This window comes from Amphiura filiformis, chromosome 6 (genome assembly GCF_039555335.1).
Source record: "Amphiura filiformis chromosome 6, Afil_fr2py, whole genome shotgun sequence".
Classification (NCBI taxonomy): domain Eukaryota; kingdom Metazoa; phylum Echinodermata; class Ophiuroidea; order Amphilepidida; family Amphiuridae; genus Amphiura; species Amphiura filiformis.
This window is the reverse complement of record NC_092633.1, coordinates 68,016,605-68,040,025: the sequence shown is the minus strand read 5'-3', so window position 1 is coordinate 68,040,025 and position 23,421 is coordinate 68,016,605. Positions and strand designations below refer to the sequence as shown.

Genomic DNA, 23,421 nt, shown 5'->3' with positions numbered 1-23,421 from the left:
TCCATTAGTACTGGTTGTAAGATTTATTGGCTGCCTGGCAGCTGTACTAATGCTCCTTTAAGATAGCATAAATAATTTGGCAGCACTCATATGCTGATAATTGGCAAACCAAATGTTGGAATATCATACAGAGATAGCAGTTAATGAGTGCTTGGGCCTTGGTATACACATCTTTAAGGTTAGTGAATTCGCTGCCATAAAACAAAAAACTTCAAAGAGTGTGATGAGGTAGGGAATGTCATTGACAATTGGTACAAAATTGATTAAGTGTTGACATACGCAGTGTCACTTAGCTAGATACCCAGAGGTCTCGGGTTCAAATCCTGGTCAGGGGTAACATTCTTGTTCTTCCTTGGCTGGATCTTGGGGAAAGAATGAATTGCAAGCTAGTTAAGATTAAAAAAATTGTACTGGACTCAATTCACCATTCAATTGTAAAAACTTGCATCTGAAGATCTATGTTTTCTTTTGTGCTGTATAGTTTTGTGTCCTTTTATTTGCATATTTATGAATATTAATGAGCTGATTTGTATATTTTGCCTACATTTTCATTAATCAACTCTGTAGCTTAATTCCAAAGACAATCAACTTCAAACCTGGTATGGTGATAGTATATGGTGGCCTGATGTGCTGTATAGTTTTGTGCCATGTTATTGCTTATTTATGAATATTAATGAGTTTATTTGGATATTACATATTATTTGTATTTTCAAACCTTTGTTATTTACACACCTCTGTGTGAGGACCACCTTATTTACAAACCACAAAATTCTAGTTTTTAGATTAAAATTGGCCTAGATAGGAAAACCTTGCTGTAAGGATAAAATAATATAATCTTGACTTAACTTTGGTTTGTGGTGTGTGATCATCTTATTAGCAATTTACAAATATTTCTTGTGGATCTTATACAATGAGAGTCATACAATCCAAAACACTACGATGTTATTTTGTGTCTTCATATGGGCACTTTGTGATCCACGGTCTCATCCCCTCCAACTTCAAAAAAGTTGAGATTTGTATATTATCAGAAACCTAGGGCTACATAATGTATGTGTGCATAAACGATTTTGCAGATTCGGCCATTTGACAGAGATATTGTTCAAGTTATATTTTGGGATTGTTGACAGCCTGAAATTACAACACACTGTAATACATATACTTATGTGTAAGTAGTGTAACTCACAAATTCAAACTCCGAATCAACTGAAATTTTTGAAAAAAAAAGTTTTTTTTCATGGATATCTATTGAACAATACCCTAAGCAGAGGACGCTAAAATCATGAAATACCCCTTTAACCTTTTAACTTTCAAAATGTGTTTGAATTAATAATTAGTGGGAAATTAAAAAAAACCCTTTTGCCTATATCTGAGTCCAGGAGGCAATTTCCTTAACTTGTATTATCAATTTTCTGATGAATTGAAATGTCTGTAATATTACTGTTACACAGTGCTCACGTTTTCAAAAGCGTGCATGAGGATGAGAATGCAAACCACACAAATACCTGGAATTGTGCATGATCAGATATAGTGAATTATATTTATAGTAATAATGAATAATAAATAAGTCATAATATTAAGTGTCTGTCAGTTTGTTTCCTCTTTCCTTTGCAGTACACAATTACAAAATTTATCAAAAATTGGAATGTCAATATTATTTAGAAGAAGCTTGGTGTATTTGATATGGAAATGAGCCTGTATAAACTCTTGTTAAATTAGCACTTGATATTTGATAAAGTAACGGTTTATTGAGACAGCAAATGTTAACTAAAACAAGAGCCATATCTAATGATGCTTTCAAGTATTCTGCTTCCGCATTGGATATGAATGTTGACTTTTGAAACTAATATTGATAACAAAGCATAAATTGTAGTGACAAGATTAAGGGGTGGGGTATGAACGTTTGGACAGTATTTATTGTGGGACATTAGAACACATCAGACCTATCGAATTGCATTCTGAATACGACGAAAGTCCTTCTGATATCAAATAATTTTGATTTTTTGAAATTCACAATGTAATACAGATTTTATGGCAAATAATTAAAAATTGATATTTTTGATATTTAACAGTACTCGAAGTAAACTTTATGAATCTGATGATTTATACTTAAAGTGTATGTAGGTGGGATGAATAGCCGACGATCAATTGAAAATTGTGACCTTTTCAGATTGAAGATATGGATTTTTTTCCCAAAACACCAAAAAAAAAAAATTAAGTCTTTTTGGGAAAAAAATCCATATCTTCAATATGAAAGGTCAAATTTTTCAATTGATCGTCGGCTTTTCCTCCCAGCTACATACACTTTAAGAATATGTCATTAGATTTATAAAATTGACTTTGAGGACTGTTATATATCAAAAATGTGAAAAATATCAAATTTTAATAATTTGACATAAAATTTGTATTATATCGTGAATTTCAAAAAATGAAAATTATTTGATATCAGAAAGACATTCTTCGTATTCAGAATGCAAATCGATATGTCTGATGTGCTCTAATGTCCCACAAAAAATACTGTCGAAACGCTCAAAACGCTCATTCCAGATCCCTTAAAGGTTAATGACTCAATATAATTTTAACACAGAAAACAGTGGCATGATTGACAGTGCAAATGACAAAAAACAGTGCATACTCCCATTTAAATTTATCACCAAGACGATGCTTGACCCGAGGGGGGTGCATAGTGATAGGAAAGAAATTAAGTGGATTTATTTTTGTCATTTGCACTTCAAATAATCATATCAGTCAATAACCTCATTATAAACATCATAAAACCAATGTTCTTATAATGGTATTTTATTATGAAGTATTAGAAAATTACCTTAATTAAATAGAATATGGCGCCTTTAATTAAATTGACAAAGCCAGCACTGTGTAGATATGTGTGCATCACATCGTAATACGCAAACACAATTTTGCATTTGTGCATTGACAAAAATCAATGCATATAACACACATATCAAAGAACCGCTGCTTTGGGTTCATTGTCTCAATAATAATAATATTGTTTATGAATTTGAAGCTTTAAGCAAAGCTTTGAAAACATCAATAAAACTTATTAATAGAATACTATATTGGGCCTAATTAGCACTCAGGGCACTTAGGGAAGTCTTATAACAGCATAAAATCTGTAGAGGCTGTGAGGGTAAGCATCACGCATGATGTGATTTCACAATCACACCAATGTACACATACCGTATTTAGTCAAATAAACGCCCGGCGTTACATTTTCCCAAGGGGGGGCGTTTATTCAAGGTCAATTTTAGAACGATAATTCCCGTTAAAATCATTAGGTAAACTAAAAACACGCTAAAATGATGAACTATGAACTAGAAACACTGACTTCTGGCTCACTTCTGGGTTTCTGATCCAGATTTTCGCCAATTATTGACGCTATTATCGACCATGTGCGCAACTTGGTAAGCTTACTACACAAGATAGCATGGAAATATCTGCATTTTTGAAACATCTTGGTTGAAAAAAGTGGTGGGGGCATTTATTTGAGGGGGGGGGGTGACTTAATCTTAAAATGGCATGTCCACAGTTGGCATAAGTCGCTGGAACACTGGTCTCAGGACCGGGACCATTGTGGGTTTGAGCATAAACCCGATGCGCAATTGTTTTTGTTATCTTTTCCCCAGGACTTGGCTTTAAAAACATGTAGCATCGTTAGGAAACCTTTTTTCTCTTCATTGAACTCTACATTATGTATAGGGGCTTTCTTAGATTTGAAAAGCCCCAGATTCAAACTTAATTTACTTATGATCATTGCACTTTGCATTGATTAGGGATGACAAAGATCAAATGACATAGCCAATGCAATTGAATTACTATACTAGATCATTTTTCTTTGATTTAGCTGTTTTGATCCAATTAATTTTATATATTGTATTTAATAGGTACTTATACTGATGCAAGTTGGAAACATCTACAGGAGGCACTTATTAGGGAAAGTTATCAAGGTTTAATTTACCACATACAAAGACATGAAATAAAATCTTGTTGCTCTTTAAATTGAATCAGTGGGTGTCTACTATGTCTATTGTGTCATGATCTTCTGCTATATAATGTTTGAAAGCATTGGAACATGTTATATGCACCATGCCATTTCTATTTTCACCAATAATGTTTCTTAGATTTAAAAAAAAACACATTTACATAATCTGGTCCAATCAAGCTAAAGTTGGCAATACTGAAACTGAGATAAAAGCAAAAAGTGAGGAGAAAAAACAATAAAAAAACATAATAAAATGGACATATAAAAGGTTCATAACTTTATAACAAAGTATTCAAGAGTGGGGATTCAATATCAGTAATTGTATGTACTGAGCAAGTTAGTAATGGTAGTAACTCAATTTTCAAAATTTCCAACTTTGGCGTGAGTGGATCAGATTGGGTCACATATACGTGTACCATGCTTTCAAAAATATAAGTCTTCATTATGAGGAAAATGTAGTGATTAAGTAACAATATCAATTTACTCAGTAAGTTGTACACCTTCTAAAAGTATATTTTTGTCACCTTAATAAGACTCAATTTCAATCTATTGCCTAAATTAGAATATCATTGTATGCTCAAGTTGCAAGTTGATGTAATTTGTGTGTAACTTACCCAAAGAAAAGTTAGTGTCATAATTTACAAGTTACTTGTTCGTCGTTAAAGTTAGTCACAAGCATACATGCAGAATTTATTTCCTGTTTAAACAGAAATTCCTGTGATTCTTTTAACCTAATTTCCTAAAACTTATTTATTTTGAGCCTGTTTTGGAGCATTTTGGACTTTTTATACATCCCCCTTTTTCATTATTTTCCGCTATTTTCATTAACCCTAACAGCCTAAGGGCTTTTTGGCGACTGGAAGGAAAAGATGGAAGGAATAAAGAGAGAAAAGAAAGAAAGAAGTTGTTTGCTCTGGGTGGGATTCGAACCGAAGACCCCTTGCATGCCAAGCACTAGGCTGTCGACACTTAGCCATACTTCTTGACTCTTCCACTTGCCTGGCCAGTGAAAGCGTGTCTATATATCACTATGGGTGATTGCATCATCACATCACCTGGGATGCATGCGCGTGCAGTGAATATATCAAGTAGTATTTTGTAGTACCTGGTACTGTTAGGGTTAATGAAACCTATATTGAGTTTCAATAATGGTAACCTAACCCTAATGGCCTAAGGACTTTTTGGCAACTGGAAGGGAAAGAAGGAAGGAATAAAGAGAGAAAAGAAAGAAAGAAGTTGTTTGCTCTGGGTGGGATTTGAACCCAAGATCCCTTGCATGCCAAGCGCTAGGCCGGCGACACTTAGCCACACATCTTCCGCTTGCCTGGCCAGCGGAAGCGTGCCTATATCACTTAGGGTGATTGCGTCATCATATCACCTGGGATGCATGCACGCACAGTGCATTATCCGGGGGGGGGGCACTTACATTATGTGATGGACACCATGCTCATGTATGGACTCTCGAAACGCACCTTAAACGAGTATTACTCATTGCGTCCAAAACATACCCTGAACAAGTATTTTATAAGTAGTTTGATGTTTCTTAATGTTTTACCCTACGATTTGTTCTGATAGAAGCCAAACATAGCCTATTTCACCCTTTTTTATTTTGCCATTAAACTTTGGTACCCTAAGCAAGTATTTTGCTTGGAAAAGTATACCCTTTTTCCTGATTTTTGGCATTTTTGACACCCTAAACAGGTACAGCGCTGTACTGGCCCAATGCTGAAAAACAACCCTTTTTACTTTTTTTTAAACGAGCATGGTGTCCACCTTGAAATACAAGTGCCCCCCGGCATATATGAAGTAGTATTTCGTAGTACCTGGTACTGTTAGGATTAAGATTCATTCTCATGCTTGATGTAGAGCATGATAATAGACTAGTTAAATAATGGAGGTCTTTTAATTGGATTCTGTGCAACTGATTTAGATGCTTACAAGTGACAACTAAGCAAGTTTGTAAACAATAACTGATTAAATATTCATAGTATTCGTTCCAAGTGATCTGAAATGCAAAGCGACCGGTTTAGAGTGGTTTACTGTTTTGTATAAATTAAAGTTAATTAGTTTAGTGTTTATAGTTACGACTAAAAGGTAAAAACCTTTTATGTTAACATCAACAATAACAACAACCTTAGAATTTGTGGTTTTATAAAAAGCTTTTATCAAATAATATGATATGTTTCTCTCAAACTATAAGTTTGATATTAGTTTCCTCGTATCAACTATTTCTCTCAAATTTCTCCAGACACTGTATTTTCTTGCGAGTGAATTTAGAAGGCATGCATCTTTTTCCAAATGATGAAGTAAGATATATGATGATTTGGAGAGCCATGTTGGTTCCCATAGTGTGACAATAGCTTTCATAGGAGTTAGTAGGTTTTGTGTGTCGCACGTCCAGACTGGAACCAGCAGGAGACTGGAGACTGCATAGGGGCAATGTCGGAATGTTGTAAAAGGATAAAAAAACTTTGATAATCACCCATTGCATCCAGGGTCTGGTAGTTGCCGTATTCTAACGAATAGTACATTTTGATTTAGACTTATTTTAATGTTCAAGATTGTGATTTCAAGTAGTGTACAAATACAACAATTATATTGAACGTAATGAAACATTTTGTAACTATTTCTTCTTGAGCCTGTTGATCCCTTCGTCTATGATCAATGAGAAACAATTTGATACCTCAACAGTCACCATCATATTCCATCAGTTTTCTATAAAATGTATGTTATAATCTACTTTTAATTTAAAATTGTAAATATAGTAACAAATGTATTTTTGTACCCAAGTATTACAAGAATAATATCATGTAGGAAACAAAATGGAGCCTACTTCTACTAGATGCTATAATTGAAGACCGAATTAAAAAGACTAGTTTGCATATGACATCCTGTCAACCAGACTAAAAATGCTGTACTGCGCAGGTCAGCAACCAATCATGTTGCGCCTTTGCCCTGACGTCAGGCCTAAACTAGTCTTTTTAATTCGGTCTTCAATTATATACCACTTTGGAATTGGAATTATCACTTTTTTTAGTCGCCCATCCTGATTAGTTCCCTGAGACCAGTTGAAACCTGTTTCTGTAGTATCCACACCAGAATTTCTAGGTTGTCATCTGTAGCATGATTAGATCATTAAACACACCCCACTAAACTGTTGCTAAGGAAGTATCTTGTTGCTTGTCCAGCTTTCTGATGTCATATGTTATGCAAATTTTCTAATTAAAAAGACAGAAGATGATTTAACAAGCTCTGGATATGAAGGATGTGGTATTTATGATCATTAAAGCAATGTGCTAAATAGTAACCTCCAGCAAATAAAAATTGATCTAATTATTGGAAATTAAATTGAGGATTATTATAGATAAAATATGCCAAAGTACTAAAATGACAGATTTAAGTACTAAAAAGACAGATTTTTACTTTGAAATTGTGAAACGTGTTAAGAATTGCAGATCATTAAGGGCAATTTTACGAATTCTAGTGGACTAAATCAAGATTGCAGTACTAATGAATTTGCTATTAGTGAAATTAATAGTGCTTATAGGCTTTTCTATTTTCTCTGACATTATTAGTTAATTGCCCACATTAGCTTCCCAGTGTTTGACGTCATTACTTTAACCAACCATGCTTTGGAACCATCTAGGTTGCTTGAGCCTTATCAGTTCACAAATCAGGAGATTGTTCTTATTTGAAAATCACATTGTCACAAGATTGAGTTCTTTGTAACAGTAAATGATTGCAGGAAGAAAACTGGGAATGATATGTATGTATGTCAGTCTGACTGTGTTACTAAGTGACTGTTTACCAAAAATAACTTGTAAGTATGTACATTAAGTGATACAAATAAGTGGGGCATGGGTCATATATATCAAATCAGGTTTATCCTTCATGTAAAAAGCATGCAGTTAGATCATGCATTATTTCATGTTGTCTTGTACATTATCTTTCAATAACAAGTTACAGTTCCAAGTTAAAAAGTATATTCTTAATTTTCTAGTTTGTGGGGAGGGGGGAGGAGTGGGTATAGGGGTGTGTGTGTGAAGGGGGTATGGGTGTGTACTGAATATTATAATTATATGTCTATTGCAAAACTTGGAGAACTGATCCAAATTTATTTACTTAGTACCAGAAATGGCAAACATACATTTGTGAGCAGGGTTTATTACTGTTGTTGTTTCATTTTCAGTCAACAAATGCAGTGAGACGTTTGTGTCTTTCCCGGCTTATGCATAAACACAATCTCTCAATAAGATTGTTAAATAACAGCATAATTCATTTTCTATGATGCAATACAATGGTATGGTATTCTTCAGCATTGCATGGTCTTAATTCAAATTTCCACACATCTGTTAAATGAGTATACTCGTACATGTTTTACTTTGAAGCATTCGATGACAGCAATTTGTTAGTCTAGAGTAAACCACTGCATATGTTAGCTTACCTTTCAGGTTTGCGGTGCTCTACTTTAGCAAATAAGCACTTCAATTATTCAGTCATCTTATTTCATGACTAGTGGTTATGCACTTAAACTGGTACAGGATTTCATTGTACAATGGAATAAGAATTCTACCTCCCAAATTCAAATTATAGATTGCTATCTAATGAAGATAGTATTATACACAAATATTGTGTGTATTTCTATCTACTGTTGACAGCATCATACATTACTCAACTAATTAAGAGTCAGAATCTTACACTCCCATTTTGTTTTTCAGTGTCATGGGCCTCCAGTTACTTGGTAATTCAAATGTTCTGTTGTCTGAACTAATATTACACTTATCTGATCCACTATGTAATATTGTTTTTGAAAAATGCTGATAAATAAGCCTGACATTTGCTATTTACTGAAGGGAGCATTAGATATATTTTATACATTGCTATCTACTGAAGATGGTATTGTACATATGTGCATTGCTATCTGCTGAAGATAGCATCATACATGTTGGGTTGTGTGCATTGCTATCTACTGAAGATGGCATCCTACATTTTGTTAGCATTGCTATCTACAGAAGATAGCATCATACATATTATGTGCATTGCTACCGGGTATTTACTGAAGATTGCATCATACATATTGTGTGCATTGCTGTCTACCGAAGATAGCAATGCACACAATATGCATGATGCCATCTTCAGTAGATAGCAATACACATAATATGTATGATGCTATATTTGGTAGATAGCAATGCTAACAATATGCATGATGCTATCTACTGAAGATGGCATCATACATATTGTGTGTATTGCTACCTACTGAAGATAGCATCATGCATATCGTGTGCACTGCTCTCTACTAACGATGGTATTGTACATATTGTGTGTATTGCTACCTACTGAAGATATCATCATACATGCTGTGTGCATTGCTATCTACTGAAGATAGCATCATACATGTTGTGTGCATTGCTGTCTACTGAAGATAGCATCATACATATTGTGTGCATTGCTATCTACTGAAGATAGCATCATACATATTGTGTGCATTGCTATCTACCGAAGATAGCATCATACATATTTTGTGCATTGCTATTTACCGAAGATAACATCATACATATTGTATGTATATTGTATCTACTGGAGAAAGCACCACACATACTGTGTGCATTACTATCTACTGATGATAACATCGTACATATTGTGTGTTTTACTATCTACTAAAGATAGCACATGATGGTATTTTCGGTAGATAGCAATGCATACAATATGTATGAGTGTGTTTTACTATATATTGAAGATAGCACCACACATATTGCATGATTTACTGTCTACTGAAGATAGCATCATACATATTGTATGCCTTACTATCTACTGAAGATAGCACCACACATATTGTTTTTTTTTACTATCTGTAGCACCGCTTATTTGTGTGTTTTACTATCTACCAAAGATAGCATCATACATATTGTGTGCATTGCTATCTACTGGAGATAGCATCATACATCTTGTGTATTTTACTATCTACTGAAGATAGCATCATACATATTGTGTGTTTTACTATCTACTGAAGATAGCACCACACATATTGTATGTTTTACTATCTACTGTAGATAGTACCATACATAGTATGTGTTTACTATATGGTCGTATGTCATGAACTGGGTACAAAAAATATTACACACTGAAAAATGACATAAACGTCACCAATATGTACTGAAGTAAGCAAAACTTTTATTCCTTACATTTAAAGTGTATACAAGTATACATTTTTGGAAAGCTTATACTACAAGGATGTTAGATATGCCAAAAAGAGATCCAATATTCAGGGTGGGTAAAATTCCTATTAGGTGTAAAATAAAAAAAATACATATTTTGTAATTTTGATATACCTGGGTCATCTTTTTCTCCCAAAATGTGCAAGTCAAAACAGATGTTGATATTGAAAGATAGGACAATGGCCCACAAAAAAATAATAAAGTGGGCAACTGGTGGTGTTCTGTGTTGAACATACAGGGTGGTCAAATTCGCCTATATTTTTTGATGCAAAAAAATTATTTTGAAGATTAACTGCTTTATTCAAGCAGCAGTCCTACATGTATATTTCATCTGAAAATGTAAATTAGAAAGAGAAATACATAGGTCATGGGTTTCTGCCCACAATTATACTCAAATATTAAGTATACAGGGTGATCAACATATTATACAGGGTGATCTGTGCATGTTTGACTCATTAGTACAAAATTCATCAAAATCAAACAGGTTTAATGTAGTAAGTGTAGTTATGAAATATACAAACTTCATTTTCTTCTATGTAATTAAATGGCCCTTTGTACACTGTTAAATACATTATTTGTCATCTCTATGCAAAATGGTACTATACAGGGTGACTTTAAATATGGTATATTATTAGGCGGATATTGAGCACATAATGTCTTCTTGGTCTTGAACCTGAAGTACAAATTTATTGTTTTCATGTATCATATCCAATCTATTCCAACATAAAGAACACAACCTGTTGGAATAACCACATTTGAATCATGCTTAGCTTGTTTGTATATATACACCCTTTCCTGTTTGATTTCACATACTGAATTCCCTACACTTGTCGCTCAAATGCAACAGATTTGATCTCAGGTGACAAACAACTTCTACTCAGTCATTAAATTTGATAATAAATGCTTAATTCTTTATCTTATATATTTGAAATACCAAACTGTTATTAAAAGGAGATATTCCTTTTAAATTAAAATTAAGTTAATCCAAGCTTCTACCTGGTTTTATGGGATAAGTACGAGCGCAGAATGGCCGGACATTGCCAAAAAGTGGTCAAAATTTGTATCTAATTAACATCCAATAACTAATTAATTAATTGCATTAATGCACATTATGTTTGCATCATAAGTTAGATCTATCATTCAGTGAAGTGCATGTGAAATCAGAGCCCCACAGGTGTTCCACTTCTCTACTTAAAAAAATTTATAGGCGGCTCATTTTAGCACTGTTTGTGTGTAATGTCTATGGAATCCCCCACTGCCGAATCCCCCACTGCCGAATCCCCCGTTACCTAATTGAAGAATTTTTACTATAACTCTAACAATACTTGTCCAAATGGGCTGCAAATGGTTTTATTTTGTAGAGCAGACTTCTAGGAAAAAATTGATACCAAATACTTTGAACATAGTCAAGTACTTTAAGAATAAACTTGAATGAAACTTGAAAAAAAAGTTGAATTGTAATGAATCCCCCATTTTAGCGTACCCAGTTCATGACATACGACCATATATTGAAGATAGCAACACACATGTTGTGTGTTTTACTATCTATTAAATATAGCACCACACATGTTGTGTGTACTGCTATCTTCAGTAGATAGCATCACACATATTGTGTGTTTTACTATCTACTGAAGATAGCAACACACATATTGTGTGTTTTACTATCTACTGAAGATACCATTACACATTGTATTTTACTATCTACTGTAGATTGTGTGTATTTACTGAAGATAGCATCATACGTATCACATGCTTTGCTGCCTACTTATGTATATATTTATTATTTGAAATGTTTACATTGCTTTCTGCTGAATATATCAATGCATTTTAAGAGTCCCTGCCAACTCCTATACTGCATTGGGAATGTTACATCATATAAACAGAATCCTTACTCAGCAAATTTGAGGAACAAATATCATACATTTCAATATTTTTTGACAACTGCAAGTGGCATGTCCACTTGAAATCTGTCAATTGTGGTTGAGAAGAACTGAGTAAATATCAAACCATGGTGTGGAATACTGTGTATCAATGCACAAATTAGGTGTCAGGGTAATGCGGTGTCATTCTGTTAATATGATATAGGAAAATATAAATTATTCATGATGTTGTGTACCACAAATATATGTAAGTTAATTATAACATGAAAACATGTAGTATTTGTGACGTCAAACCTGGTGAAAAGTTATGTTTATTATAAGTTATATATATCCATAAAGGTGTTAGCTAATACAATATACGAGTCCTTCTTAGGTAATGTAGTATGAAAGTTTATATAACTAGGCCACTTATGAAACTGCTCTTAAGATATTCAATTCCATTTCTGATACATGGTGTTTCGTGACTGCAAGATGGCCAACATTTTGGACTTGAGGGCCACATGCAAATTACAGACTCTCATTGTCTTTTACCCCGCTAGGGGTGAAGCATGGTATAGGCCACCTCCTCTCTTCATTATGTAACTTTTGTTTTTCATAATGTCACTTTGTAAGAAAGAGCTTTGCCGACTGCATTGGACATCATCAAGGGCTGCATTTGGCATGCAGGCCAACCTGCATTAGAGGGGACAATGATAAAAAAAAGTTACTGTGATGTTTTACAGAGACTCTTGTTGCCTTTTTTGACAAGTTTTGCAACACAATCCAAATGATGGGAAAACTTTAAAAGTAGGTCTAAGACACCTTAATTTTAATGTTAGTATTTACATCAATCAGCTGACAATGGTACAAATCACTAGTACTACAGAATAGGTTTTAGATTACACATGTAAAAGCTTCACATGGCTAGTTCCTAAGCACAGAAGTGTTGACATTGTCATTTTATTAATTCTAGTCTTGTCACCTTGAATTTCTTGTCTCACTTGATTCACAATTGTGTTGTAAATAGCAAATTATTTATAAAAGCTTCATGCCAGCCACCAAGGAGGTCATTGTGAACATAAGTATTTGTACAACTATGGATGAATTGATAAAAAAGTGTTCTTATCAATTAAACATTGATAGTTTTTGAAGTAAATAATGCATCCAGTTAATGCTGACATGGCTTAATGCCATAGAAGTTGATGCTCAATTGCCTCGGATTGCACGTAGCACCAACAGTTATGCACGAAGACTGCTTCAGCTTGCTTGTGGATAGGATTGCCAACCAGCTAGGTGATTGTTTAGAGAAGCAATATCTTTTATTATTAATGTTATTGTTTTCTGAGTAAATGTTCTGTGATTGTTGCAAACTGGCAACACCATTTTTGTCATGGTGGTGTCCTCCTTGTTTGGGTTACTGTTTGTCCTCCTTTGCGTCTCAATTAAACCAATTGCCCCCTCTAACCAATAAAGTGTTGAGCCTCTTAGACATTATTATAAACTTCTGGTATTCTTAATTTCCCCACATGTATGAAGTGAAATTTGTGCTTTTTTATGAAAATTTGAAAGAAAGTATTAATTTGCTCAGAACACTTTTTTCCTTCAAAATTAGTGTTGGTAAGGTCACCTAAAGCCATTTTCATGCATGGCCTTATTCAGATGAACTTCAGTTCTGTGAATTTACACCTTTTCTTGATTGAATTTGATATACGTAATACAATACATGAATAACTTGATACAAAATTAGATTGGGTGTGTTACACCCAATTTCATTTTTTCCATGGCCATATTCAGATGAATGTATTTAGTTTGATGAATTTTGCATTTTCTTGAAAATCTTTGGATGCCATTTTTTTGCTTTTTGGAAAATCAACCACACTGCGAGACCAAACGTGTGCTTTGTTGCAAGTATGAATACTGGTACCATGTTACACTCAATTGTTCAGTCTATATCCATGGCATTGAAAGCTACATCGAACCAGCATAGCTATGCTATCGAACAGTTTTAAGACAAGTATGCTGATTGGTTGACAAGGCCAAATTTATGAATTGTATACAAATAGCAACCAATCACGTGACAGCTAAACTGGGTCAAATGGTGTTAGTTCAGTCAGTAGTCTATTACTGCAGCTGTTTATCTTCTTGAGGCATTATTATTTAGGTCAAAATTATCACATTCTCTATTTTTCGGGAGTAATCATACTACCGTATTTATCATGTATTACCGTATTTATGGTGAAACCCTACTATTTGGCTACTCATTGTAGTTCTTTGTTCAGTTTATAATTGATGAAAAATATATGGCTTTTGTTACCTTGCAAGTCAATAAAGTCCCAACTTACGCTTGCATAAATTTGCATAAGCTTGCGCCAGTCACGCATTACACAATGGGCAACTAGCGTGGGTGTTACGCCCACACGCAGTGCATGCTATTCTATATCAATACACAATGTTATAAGTTTCATTTTTTTCGCCAATTATAAACCAAACAAAGTACAGTGATTGAAGTTAATTAATGTAATATTTGTGTCTTCATGATTACGTGGGAGGATAGCCACAGATAATGAGTGAATAGCATCAATAATGAGGCAATTAGGAAATAAGAATTTGATGGTTACAAAGCAACTGGAAACCATGAATATCGCATCAAATGTTTTCATTATTGCTAAAGGTCAATACTAGATGCTTTCTAAAACATGTATCCTCTTCAGAAGATAATTTTAATTTTATTACAACTATATGTGTGGCGTGATCAAGCAAAATCAGTCTGAAGTCGGGCATACTTTTAGTATTTGATTTTCAGTTTTCTATTGCATCAATCATTTGTAAAGCTTCATTTGGCAGAAAACCCCCCATTGAAATTGAACATAGTTCCAAAGATATGAACAGTTGAAGTGTTTCCAAAACAATATGCAACAAAAGAAATTATTTCCTTTGGTGCTATATCTGAAAATCAGTATTTCTGCATCTGACTGATTTTGCTTATCACATCACATATGGATCTGCAATTCTATATGTATCCTCTTGACTAGTATGCTATATGCATTGGAAACTTATATAAGATAGAACTGTCAAGGAATGCAATATCCCAGGTACTTGAGGGTCGCCACTTAATATTGCCTATCAAATACTGCACGTTTGATTACGTGTGATCAGCAAATAAATAAATTGAGATTATATCGCTTGTGACTCCTTCCTTGGTGATGGGAAAGTATCTTACTTGGGTGGAGATAAGATGCAAATATAGTCGTGGTCAGTTTGCTTCATCATCGTCATCAATGCATTCATCTCTTGGTACGTAGGTCGATGATTTTCCTAACAGCTCCCCGCTATGCATGGGTGGAGTGATGATTCAAGGTATTTTGCCCATTTTGGCATCTCAACTGAGGCTCAAACCAACAACTGCAGGATCATGATCTGCTGTATTATCAATATTGTTATATCATTGCTAATGTGACATGTTTACTGGATATGCCATTCATCAGTGTTATACATTTTTTCTTCTTCCTCTTACAGTCACACATCTTTGAAGAGGTGGATCTCACCGATATTAGCCTTGCTGAGAATAGCACCAAGAACCTTAACAATACATTTAGAGTAAGTTGCATTGAGGATACTCAAATTTACTTGTTTTGTTTTGATTGTTCTAAAGCCTAAAATTACTATATTTAAACAAAAGTGCTGTATGGATGACTTTGTCAACTCAATTTAAAAGAGAGCAGAGAAAGAGAGAGAGAGAGAGGGGGGGATAGAGAGAGATAGAGGGTGCAGAACCACCTGCTATTCAAATTGACACACTCATAAATTCCAAGAAATGAACTAGTTTAGTTTACTACACCACACAGGTGGTAGCTACATCAAGACACAATATAAGTACTATATCTATACTAGGAATTTCAATTGAATGAACACAGCTTTCAACAGCTTTATTCGATTCAACCGCGACCGTATTTCACATATTTCAAACTACAAAGCGAACGCACAACATTGGATTTGGATACAATACTAACCAATCACGAGTGCATTGACATTTTTGGATTCACTTCCGCATTACGCACACACATGCTGGCGTACATCACGCAGTGTACGCAAAAAATGGTCACACTATGTCAGGCTGTGTTCATTCAATTGAGATTTGCACTGTAGCCAATGTAATTCATTCTCTCAAGTGTACTCTCACTCTGTCTCAGCCGCACTTGACTTTGACAGATCCAACACATTATTAATTGATGCTCATCATCAGACCACTTCAGCCTGTTGAATTTTAACCAAGTATCCACATTATGAAATGCGTCATTAGGTACAGATTTTTGATGCTTCACAGCTTTACCCTTGCCTTATCTGTTTGCCAAGGTGGAGTATATAAGATGGATGATATATATATAACAACCGTGCTTTGCAACAGTGATTTCTTAAATGATTTGTTTTAAAACTAGGAGCCCGATTCCTTTCATGAGTACATAGTAACATACTCACCACCAATCAGCAGCACTTAGCATTTTATGAACAAGGAATATGCATACGCTCGCGGCGGCCAATTTCACGGCACGTAATTACGTGCCGGGAGCTTGAAGTACTTGTGCTTCTTAGTTCAGAACTGTACTTGTTGTTTGGCTGAAAACAGTTCTCTGCATTGGTGTAATATGTATTCATCTTGATCTTACCAGTACTGACGCTGTAGTATAGTCCCACCCCGTTTTGGGTGAACATTTTTCAAAATTGTGGGTGGGACTAGACTCGAAATAAAAAAAAAAATATTTTTTTATTTTTTATTTTTTCGGTTTTGTAGTGTCCCTGGACCTAGACCTAAATGTTAGGATCATTCATGGTTGACCTAAAAAAAAAAAAAAATTTCAAGATATTTTGTATTTTTAATATGAAAATTGATAATTTGTATTCATGTCAAAGTCTATTAATGATTTCAAAATGCATTGAATTTGAATGCATTTTGAAATCATTAATAGATTATGACATGAATACCAAGTATCAATTTTCATATTAAAAATACAAAACATCTTGAAATTTATTTTTTTTAAAAATTTTTTTTAGGTCAACTATGAATGATTTTTTTTAATTTCTGAAATTTTTCGAAAAATTTGGAGTGGGACTTTACTCGAAGATTGGACTATACTCGCGTCAGTACGGTAATATTCTTAAAGGAGACTGTAATCTCATAATCTTATTTTACTGTTATCTATGTGATAGGTAATAACACCATTCCGAACTTTGATCCTTTGCGCTGATTCGAGGAAGGAAATGGAGGACTGGATTAGCGCCCTCAGGTCTGCTTCTAATAAGGACTTTTATGAGGTAAGTAAGCATTGCAGGTTTTAAAGAAAATGACACTACATTGAAGTAGAACTGCATTTTGTTACCATATGATGCTTTCTATGTACGGACGCAGAACTCTGGTTAGAGGAGGGAGAGCATTTATACAAACTGGTGAAATCAAGTAGGTGGGGTTTTCTCTCGAAGAGTCAGAAAATGTGGCAAATAAAGAGGCTGAGGTCAAGTCTAAGGTCAATGAAGGTCATGACCTGATGATACACAATACTGTCACACTCTCGCTGATGAAAGATGGAGATCTCTCTGAAAATTCCCAGGTAGGAATAAGTTCTTGTGTTTGGATCAAAAGTTTTAAACTTTAATCATTTAATATAACAAACACAGACGAATGAATGTTCATAAAAATCAGTATGGAGTTTTTGATCAACAAATCCAAAAGCTAATTAAGAAGCTTTCTTTCAAAGTATCATATAGACTTAAGATATATAGCTCTTGATGTATAGTGCTTTATACACATAACCATGATCCAGGTTTGTCTTTTGTTTTATTGCAATTTGTGATTTTACACATTTGCTTAAAAATGTGTCAAAAAACTTTTGGCAATAATAAAAAGTGTGGGCAGCTTAAATATCTGTTCAACAGACCAGAAATTGTGACCAGACAAGATGTAGCTGTGGAAAAGCTGCAGAAAGTCAACAGCAAAGTTATACTTCGACAAAAACTGATTTATTTCCTTGAAATATGTTAACGTGAATCCAAATAAACCGTGCCTGTGCTACTTGAAGTTTTATTATTACCTGACAATTTTGCAAAGATGATCTAGTTGTTAAAGTGGAGCAGCACTCACCATCACTTGAAAATGACAGAAAGTCTGAATATAATCGTGAATAATTGAACCGTCGCCATATCGTGCTAAAAATATATGTACCAGGAGATGGACTGACATTTAATTGGCCTAATTATGGAGAATATGAAGCCAGACATTCTACCATTCCACTTAAATATAATGGTTTAATAGGTCTTGAAGATATTTTGGGCAATGCATTTATTTAGACTTTGCAGCAACCTACAGCTGTAATTTTGTAAGGTCTTTTTATTTGAAGTGGAGCAGTACTTCCCTAGGCTAACTAGGATAGAAACTCATAATTTCATGCAAGTGCTTAGCGGATGGAGACAGTGCATGGTTGCAAGAAGTGGCTGGCTCTGATATTTTCACTGCAGACATGATTTGCCATGAGTGATAATTTCATCCGACAGTAGGCATATTGACATAGATCTTTAAATCATATTGACATGTAAAGGAGTATGCTGGCTGGCCTAGGGATCCAGACTTCACACTAGATGATCAAATAGTACGATGAACCAGGTGCCAGCCAGGCCAATGTACTACGTAGCCAAGTGATAAAACAAGGAAACTTGTTTTTGAGCATATGTTTGTTTGTTTGTTTGTTTAACATGGTTGGTCCTTTACGACCAGCATTCGAAATAAGCACCGGCCATTGGCCCGCAACTTTTTGGCCCGGCCGGTAATTTTCCTGATTATCTGATGTTAATGATGTTCTACCTGTATTGCCAATACCTGTTTTACCTAGGTGTTGGAGTTGTGCTGTGTTCTGTTAAATGTGTGATTTTGGGTTTGAAGCACATATTGAGAAAATGGGAAAGGTGTCTGTTATGTTCAGTACTTTAAAAAAAAACACCCAACAATGTGGCAAGAAACGATGGACCGTGGATGTAATCATCAAATGTTGAGAATTGTCTTGTAAGAAGATAAAAGAACCTGTTTCTGTTGACACCAGTCAAGAAGGTAAGTCTTACTGGAAGAATGTATACCTCCAAGATTTTGATGAAATTGGCTACTGCAGGTAGAGATGCAAGGAAAAAGCTTTAAAATACACCTCAAGTACTTGATCATAACATATTCAGCTTTTTGGACAGATTTGTGACTTTCAAATTTTCCTTGTATTTAGTGTGTGTAATAATCATACTATAAAATAAAACAAACGAAGACGGGAAACAGTTGTACATTAGCAGCAAATTTTCGGTACTGGGCGTACCTTCTTCAGGCTTTATTATAAAATGACACAAGAAAACAATCTAAAAACAAGCAAGAAAATTCATACTAAATATAATAATCATACTAAATGCAAATACACTTAATGTCTTCGTACACCTCCCATCATATCAAATTCAAGCCAACCCCTCCAGTACTAAATGAACCAGACCATTGTTATAAAACTGTATCATACCATCCAATCAAGTGATTAAGTTCTGTGCAAGGGCAGGGCATTATCGTATGCATGGAGCAATTCCATTTGAATGATAGGTAGTACTTTTGATGAGGCAAGTATTTAATTTTTGTTTTCACTTTGAGGTCCCATGGTCATAAATTTTACAAATTACTCATCATCTTATTAGTTTACAAATTGGGGTCAAAATACTTGGTTAGTAATAATCATAGCGATAGATTTGTACTGGTTGATGTGTTTCATAATTAGGTCGGATTTTGGAAAGAGGGTGATGGTTCTATTTATAGAATTGCTCAATTTAGCTTGCACCAGGTACTACAAGGACATGCATGGTTGCTTGGGAAGTGGTTTTACAGACATTACCAGACAACTTACATTGATGAGGAGCATCCTTATAGGGTGCTACCAAATCAATGATGAGCATTTCATGTCATCAACATCATCACATTTGTAATTTGTACTTGTCATCTAATTCACAAAATATGTCATGATACACAGGATGTCATGGTATACATTTGTAAAAATAGTGAATTTTTATAGAGAAAAAAACCATGTTATTTTTATTTCAAATTTTGTGATCCAACTACCGGTACTTTGTAAGTTCCATAATATTATAATTTTGTTCACACTTTTTAAGATGAAGTTATTTTTTAATGAAATATAATTATAAAAAAATTGTTACTTCCATGGATTAAAACACACAGGCACATGTGAGTGAGAGAGAAGACAGAATGGTTTTGATCAATAAAAGAAATATTTTTAAAACGCAAATTCACAAAAATCTTCAAAACACAATTTTCTGTACTATTAAATGCCCATTCAATGACGCAGCAAAAGTGTAAAAAATTGAAATTGTGTATAAATTGCTGAAAGTGAAGGAGAAGTAGTTAAAAATGTCATTGGGTATTTTTGAAATGAAAAATACGGCAAAAAGCAATCAAGTTGAAGCCCAATTCAAATACAAGTAGCTAATTTCTCTACTTCCGTCAATATTACAGTCTCATGCAAAATGTCCTAATTTTTCTTTAAGACACGGCTTATGGCTTAACCACTAGCAGGCTATGTTAGCGCATCTATGCTACTAACAAACATGCAAAAAACAATTTTGATGATTTTACGAATGAGCAAATGGCTGAATAGACCTTAATTTAATTATTACATAATTCAGTTTTCTGGAAATCACAGCTATAATTTCACCACCTCAACTCCCAATATAGCAGTTTGCTGAATAGGGATGGCACCTTTGAAGATTGAATATGGTCGTGCATGGTTGATTGAAAATAGCAAAACAAATTATATAGCAATGTTGTCTACAAAAGAATTCAGTATCTCTGAATATGAAAATTGATGAGAAAATTTGGTCTATTTTGTTCCAGCTACAGAGAAATAAAATAATATTTGATATTAAGTATGGTTGCCACAGCATCTGGTAAAAAATGATGAAAACATTGTTCATAAATATGTCAAAATTTGATTTATATTGTGACTGCTAAAAAGCTACAGAGAAATAAATAATATTTTATATTAAGTTTGGTTGCCACAGCATCCGGTAAAAAATTACACAATAGAATTGCAGTAATATGAACATATTATTAAAATAAAAAACCAGCAAAATTACACAATAGAATTGCAGTAATATGAACATATTATTAAAATAAAAAAACAGAAAATATTGCAAAATTGATACATTATGTCTCACTGATGCAGGAATTGTAGTGAATGAAAAGTAACTTTAGTACAAAAAAAAGATTTGTACTTCTACAACTTTCTCATTCAATGTGTGAGAAATATATAAAACTAGAGCGGTTCTCGGCTTTCATGGTTCTCGGCATTCAGCGGTTCTCGGTAGTGTGGGTTGGTCCGTATGTGACGTTTCTGTTCAGAACCTTGTGTGACCCTTCCCCCAGAAAAAAATCATCCGCCACCACTGGTTATAACAAGGGCCTTGTAAATGCAACTGGTGAGACAGAGCCTCGAATGACGCTTTGTGTTTTCAGTCTGATTTCAGTTCCCTAACAGGTACAAAGTTTACGCATTATCATTAGGCCTACCAAGTATTGTATGTCCTATAATCTCTTATGTATGACATGGATCTTTACCATGATTGTGCAAGCCAAAAAATATCATTTCAATACCCCAAACATGCGTTAAAAAGACCATGTTTTACACATGCAACCTCAAGTTTAGACATATAATTTAATTTTCCCTAAACCCTCATGCACGGGAAAAATCATGCCGCCACCATTGGTTATGACAAGGGCCTTTTAGGGTGCACACCAGTAAATAACCCCCACTGACTTTCTGTACAGACAGGGGCCGGAAAACAACTCAGTTCTTCAAAACTTCCCTTTCTGCAAGCAGAAGGTCAGATGACGACATCCATTGTAAAAATTAATATATGGATTTCAGGATTTTTTTCCAGAAATATTGTAAAAAGTTCAACCTATAACCCATACAGCTAACGCCACCTCACAAACAGCTTGGTGTTTCTGAAATGTAACACATTTTGAAAGTCGTCATAAAAAGTCGGATCCTGCTAAATTTACACAGACAATCTAATTTACAGGCCTAAATGATGATTAAATATGAATCAGGGCCTAATAGTTGCCTTTTAAGCCTTTTCTAATGTATTACATTAAGTCATATTGCACATTTCCTCGTTTCAAATACTGTTTTTTTCCATTCCAGGGTGTAGCTAGACTTCTCCGTACTCCACTTGCCAATTGTGCTTCTGGCTATTGCATTTAAGCTAAAAACTCTGATTATTATTTGTGCACAATTGATAGATTTTCACATCTAATCTTTTCAGTCACCGTGCGCCCTCTGTTTGTTAGCTTCCCAAGTGGACTACTGACTTTGGATTGGGGATAGCTTTTTAACACGGGATTCTATGGAGAGTTAGGCCAATTTCTGGCCTAACTAAAATTGGTCATGATGTAATGCATCTTTAAATGAATCTGGCTTGTGATTGGTCCCCAGATATCGTTATTGATTGAACAAATTCATCAGGATCGGTAGAGTAAACTAGTAAACCAGAGTTCGTAGTATCTGATCCAAGAAAATGCACTTACTGTGTATCGCTTTCAACAACCACTGTTGTCTTTGTCAACACTTGATGAGGAGTGACTGCAATCTACTGACAACCAACGCTAGAGGGATATGTAAAATCAGGCGGTTTTTGGCGATTTTAGCCATTAAGCCCCCCCCACCGCATAAATCTGAAAGCCCCTCTGAGCCCCCCCTCCTGGAGACGCTTATTGCAAAATCAATGGAGAGAAACTATACTACCTTGTTTCTTAATAAAATGTAACGGGTACATCAGGCAACTATGAGAGCCAAAAAGGCCTCAAATTGAGCAAAGACAGACATTAATTTTCACGTGCATTTCAACCAAGACGCTTCATTAGTGGTGTTCGCCCTTAATGTCATATTATCATGACCGTTTTATTTTGTTTTATGTTAAGGGCTGGGGTATGAACGTTTGGACAGTATTTATTGTGGGACATTAGAGCACATCAGACATATCGAATTGCATTCTGAATACTAAGAATGTCCTGATATCAAATAATTTTGATTTTTTGAAATTCGCAATGTAATACACATTTTATGACAAATCATTAAAATTGATATTTTTGATATATAACAGTCCTCAAGTAAATTTTATAAATTTAATGATACATTCTTTAAGTATATGTAGCTGGGAGGAAAGGCCGACGATCAATTGAAAATTTTGACCTTTCGTATTGAAGATATGGATTTCCCCCAAAAATAGGTCTTTTTGGGAAATAAAATCCATATCTTCAAAGGCCTCAAAT

The 23,421-nt window shown here is 34.4% G+C and overlaps 1 protein-coding gene across 3 annotated transcripts in view; it reads left to right on the top strand.

Annotated features, from left to right (window-relative positions):
- LOC140155905 (diacylglycerol kinase delta-like) overlaps window positions 1-23,421 on the top strand; it is a 204,334-nt gene that overhangs the window by 126,135 nt on the left and 54,778 nt on the right. For all 3 annotated transcript variants that reach the window (XM_072178914.1, XM_072178912.1, XM_072178913.1), the window contains exons 4-5: window positions 15,588-15,668; window positions 17,277-17,381. In XM_072178914.1, the coding sequence (XP_072035015.1) occupies window positions 15,588-15,668; window positions 17,277-17,381 (186 nt within the window). The remainder of the gene's footprint in view (window positions 1-15,587; window positions 15,669-17,276; window positions 17,382-23,421) is intronic.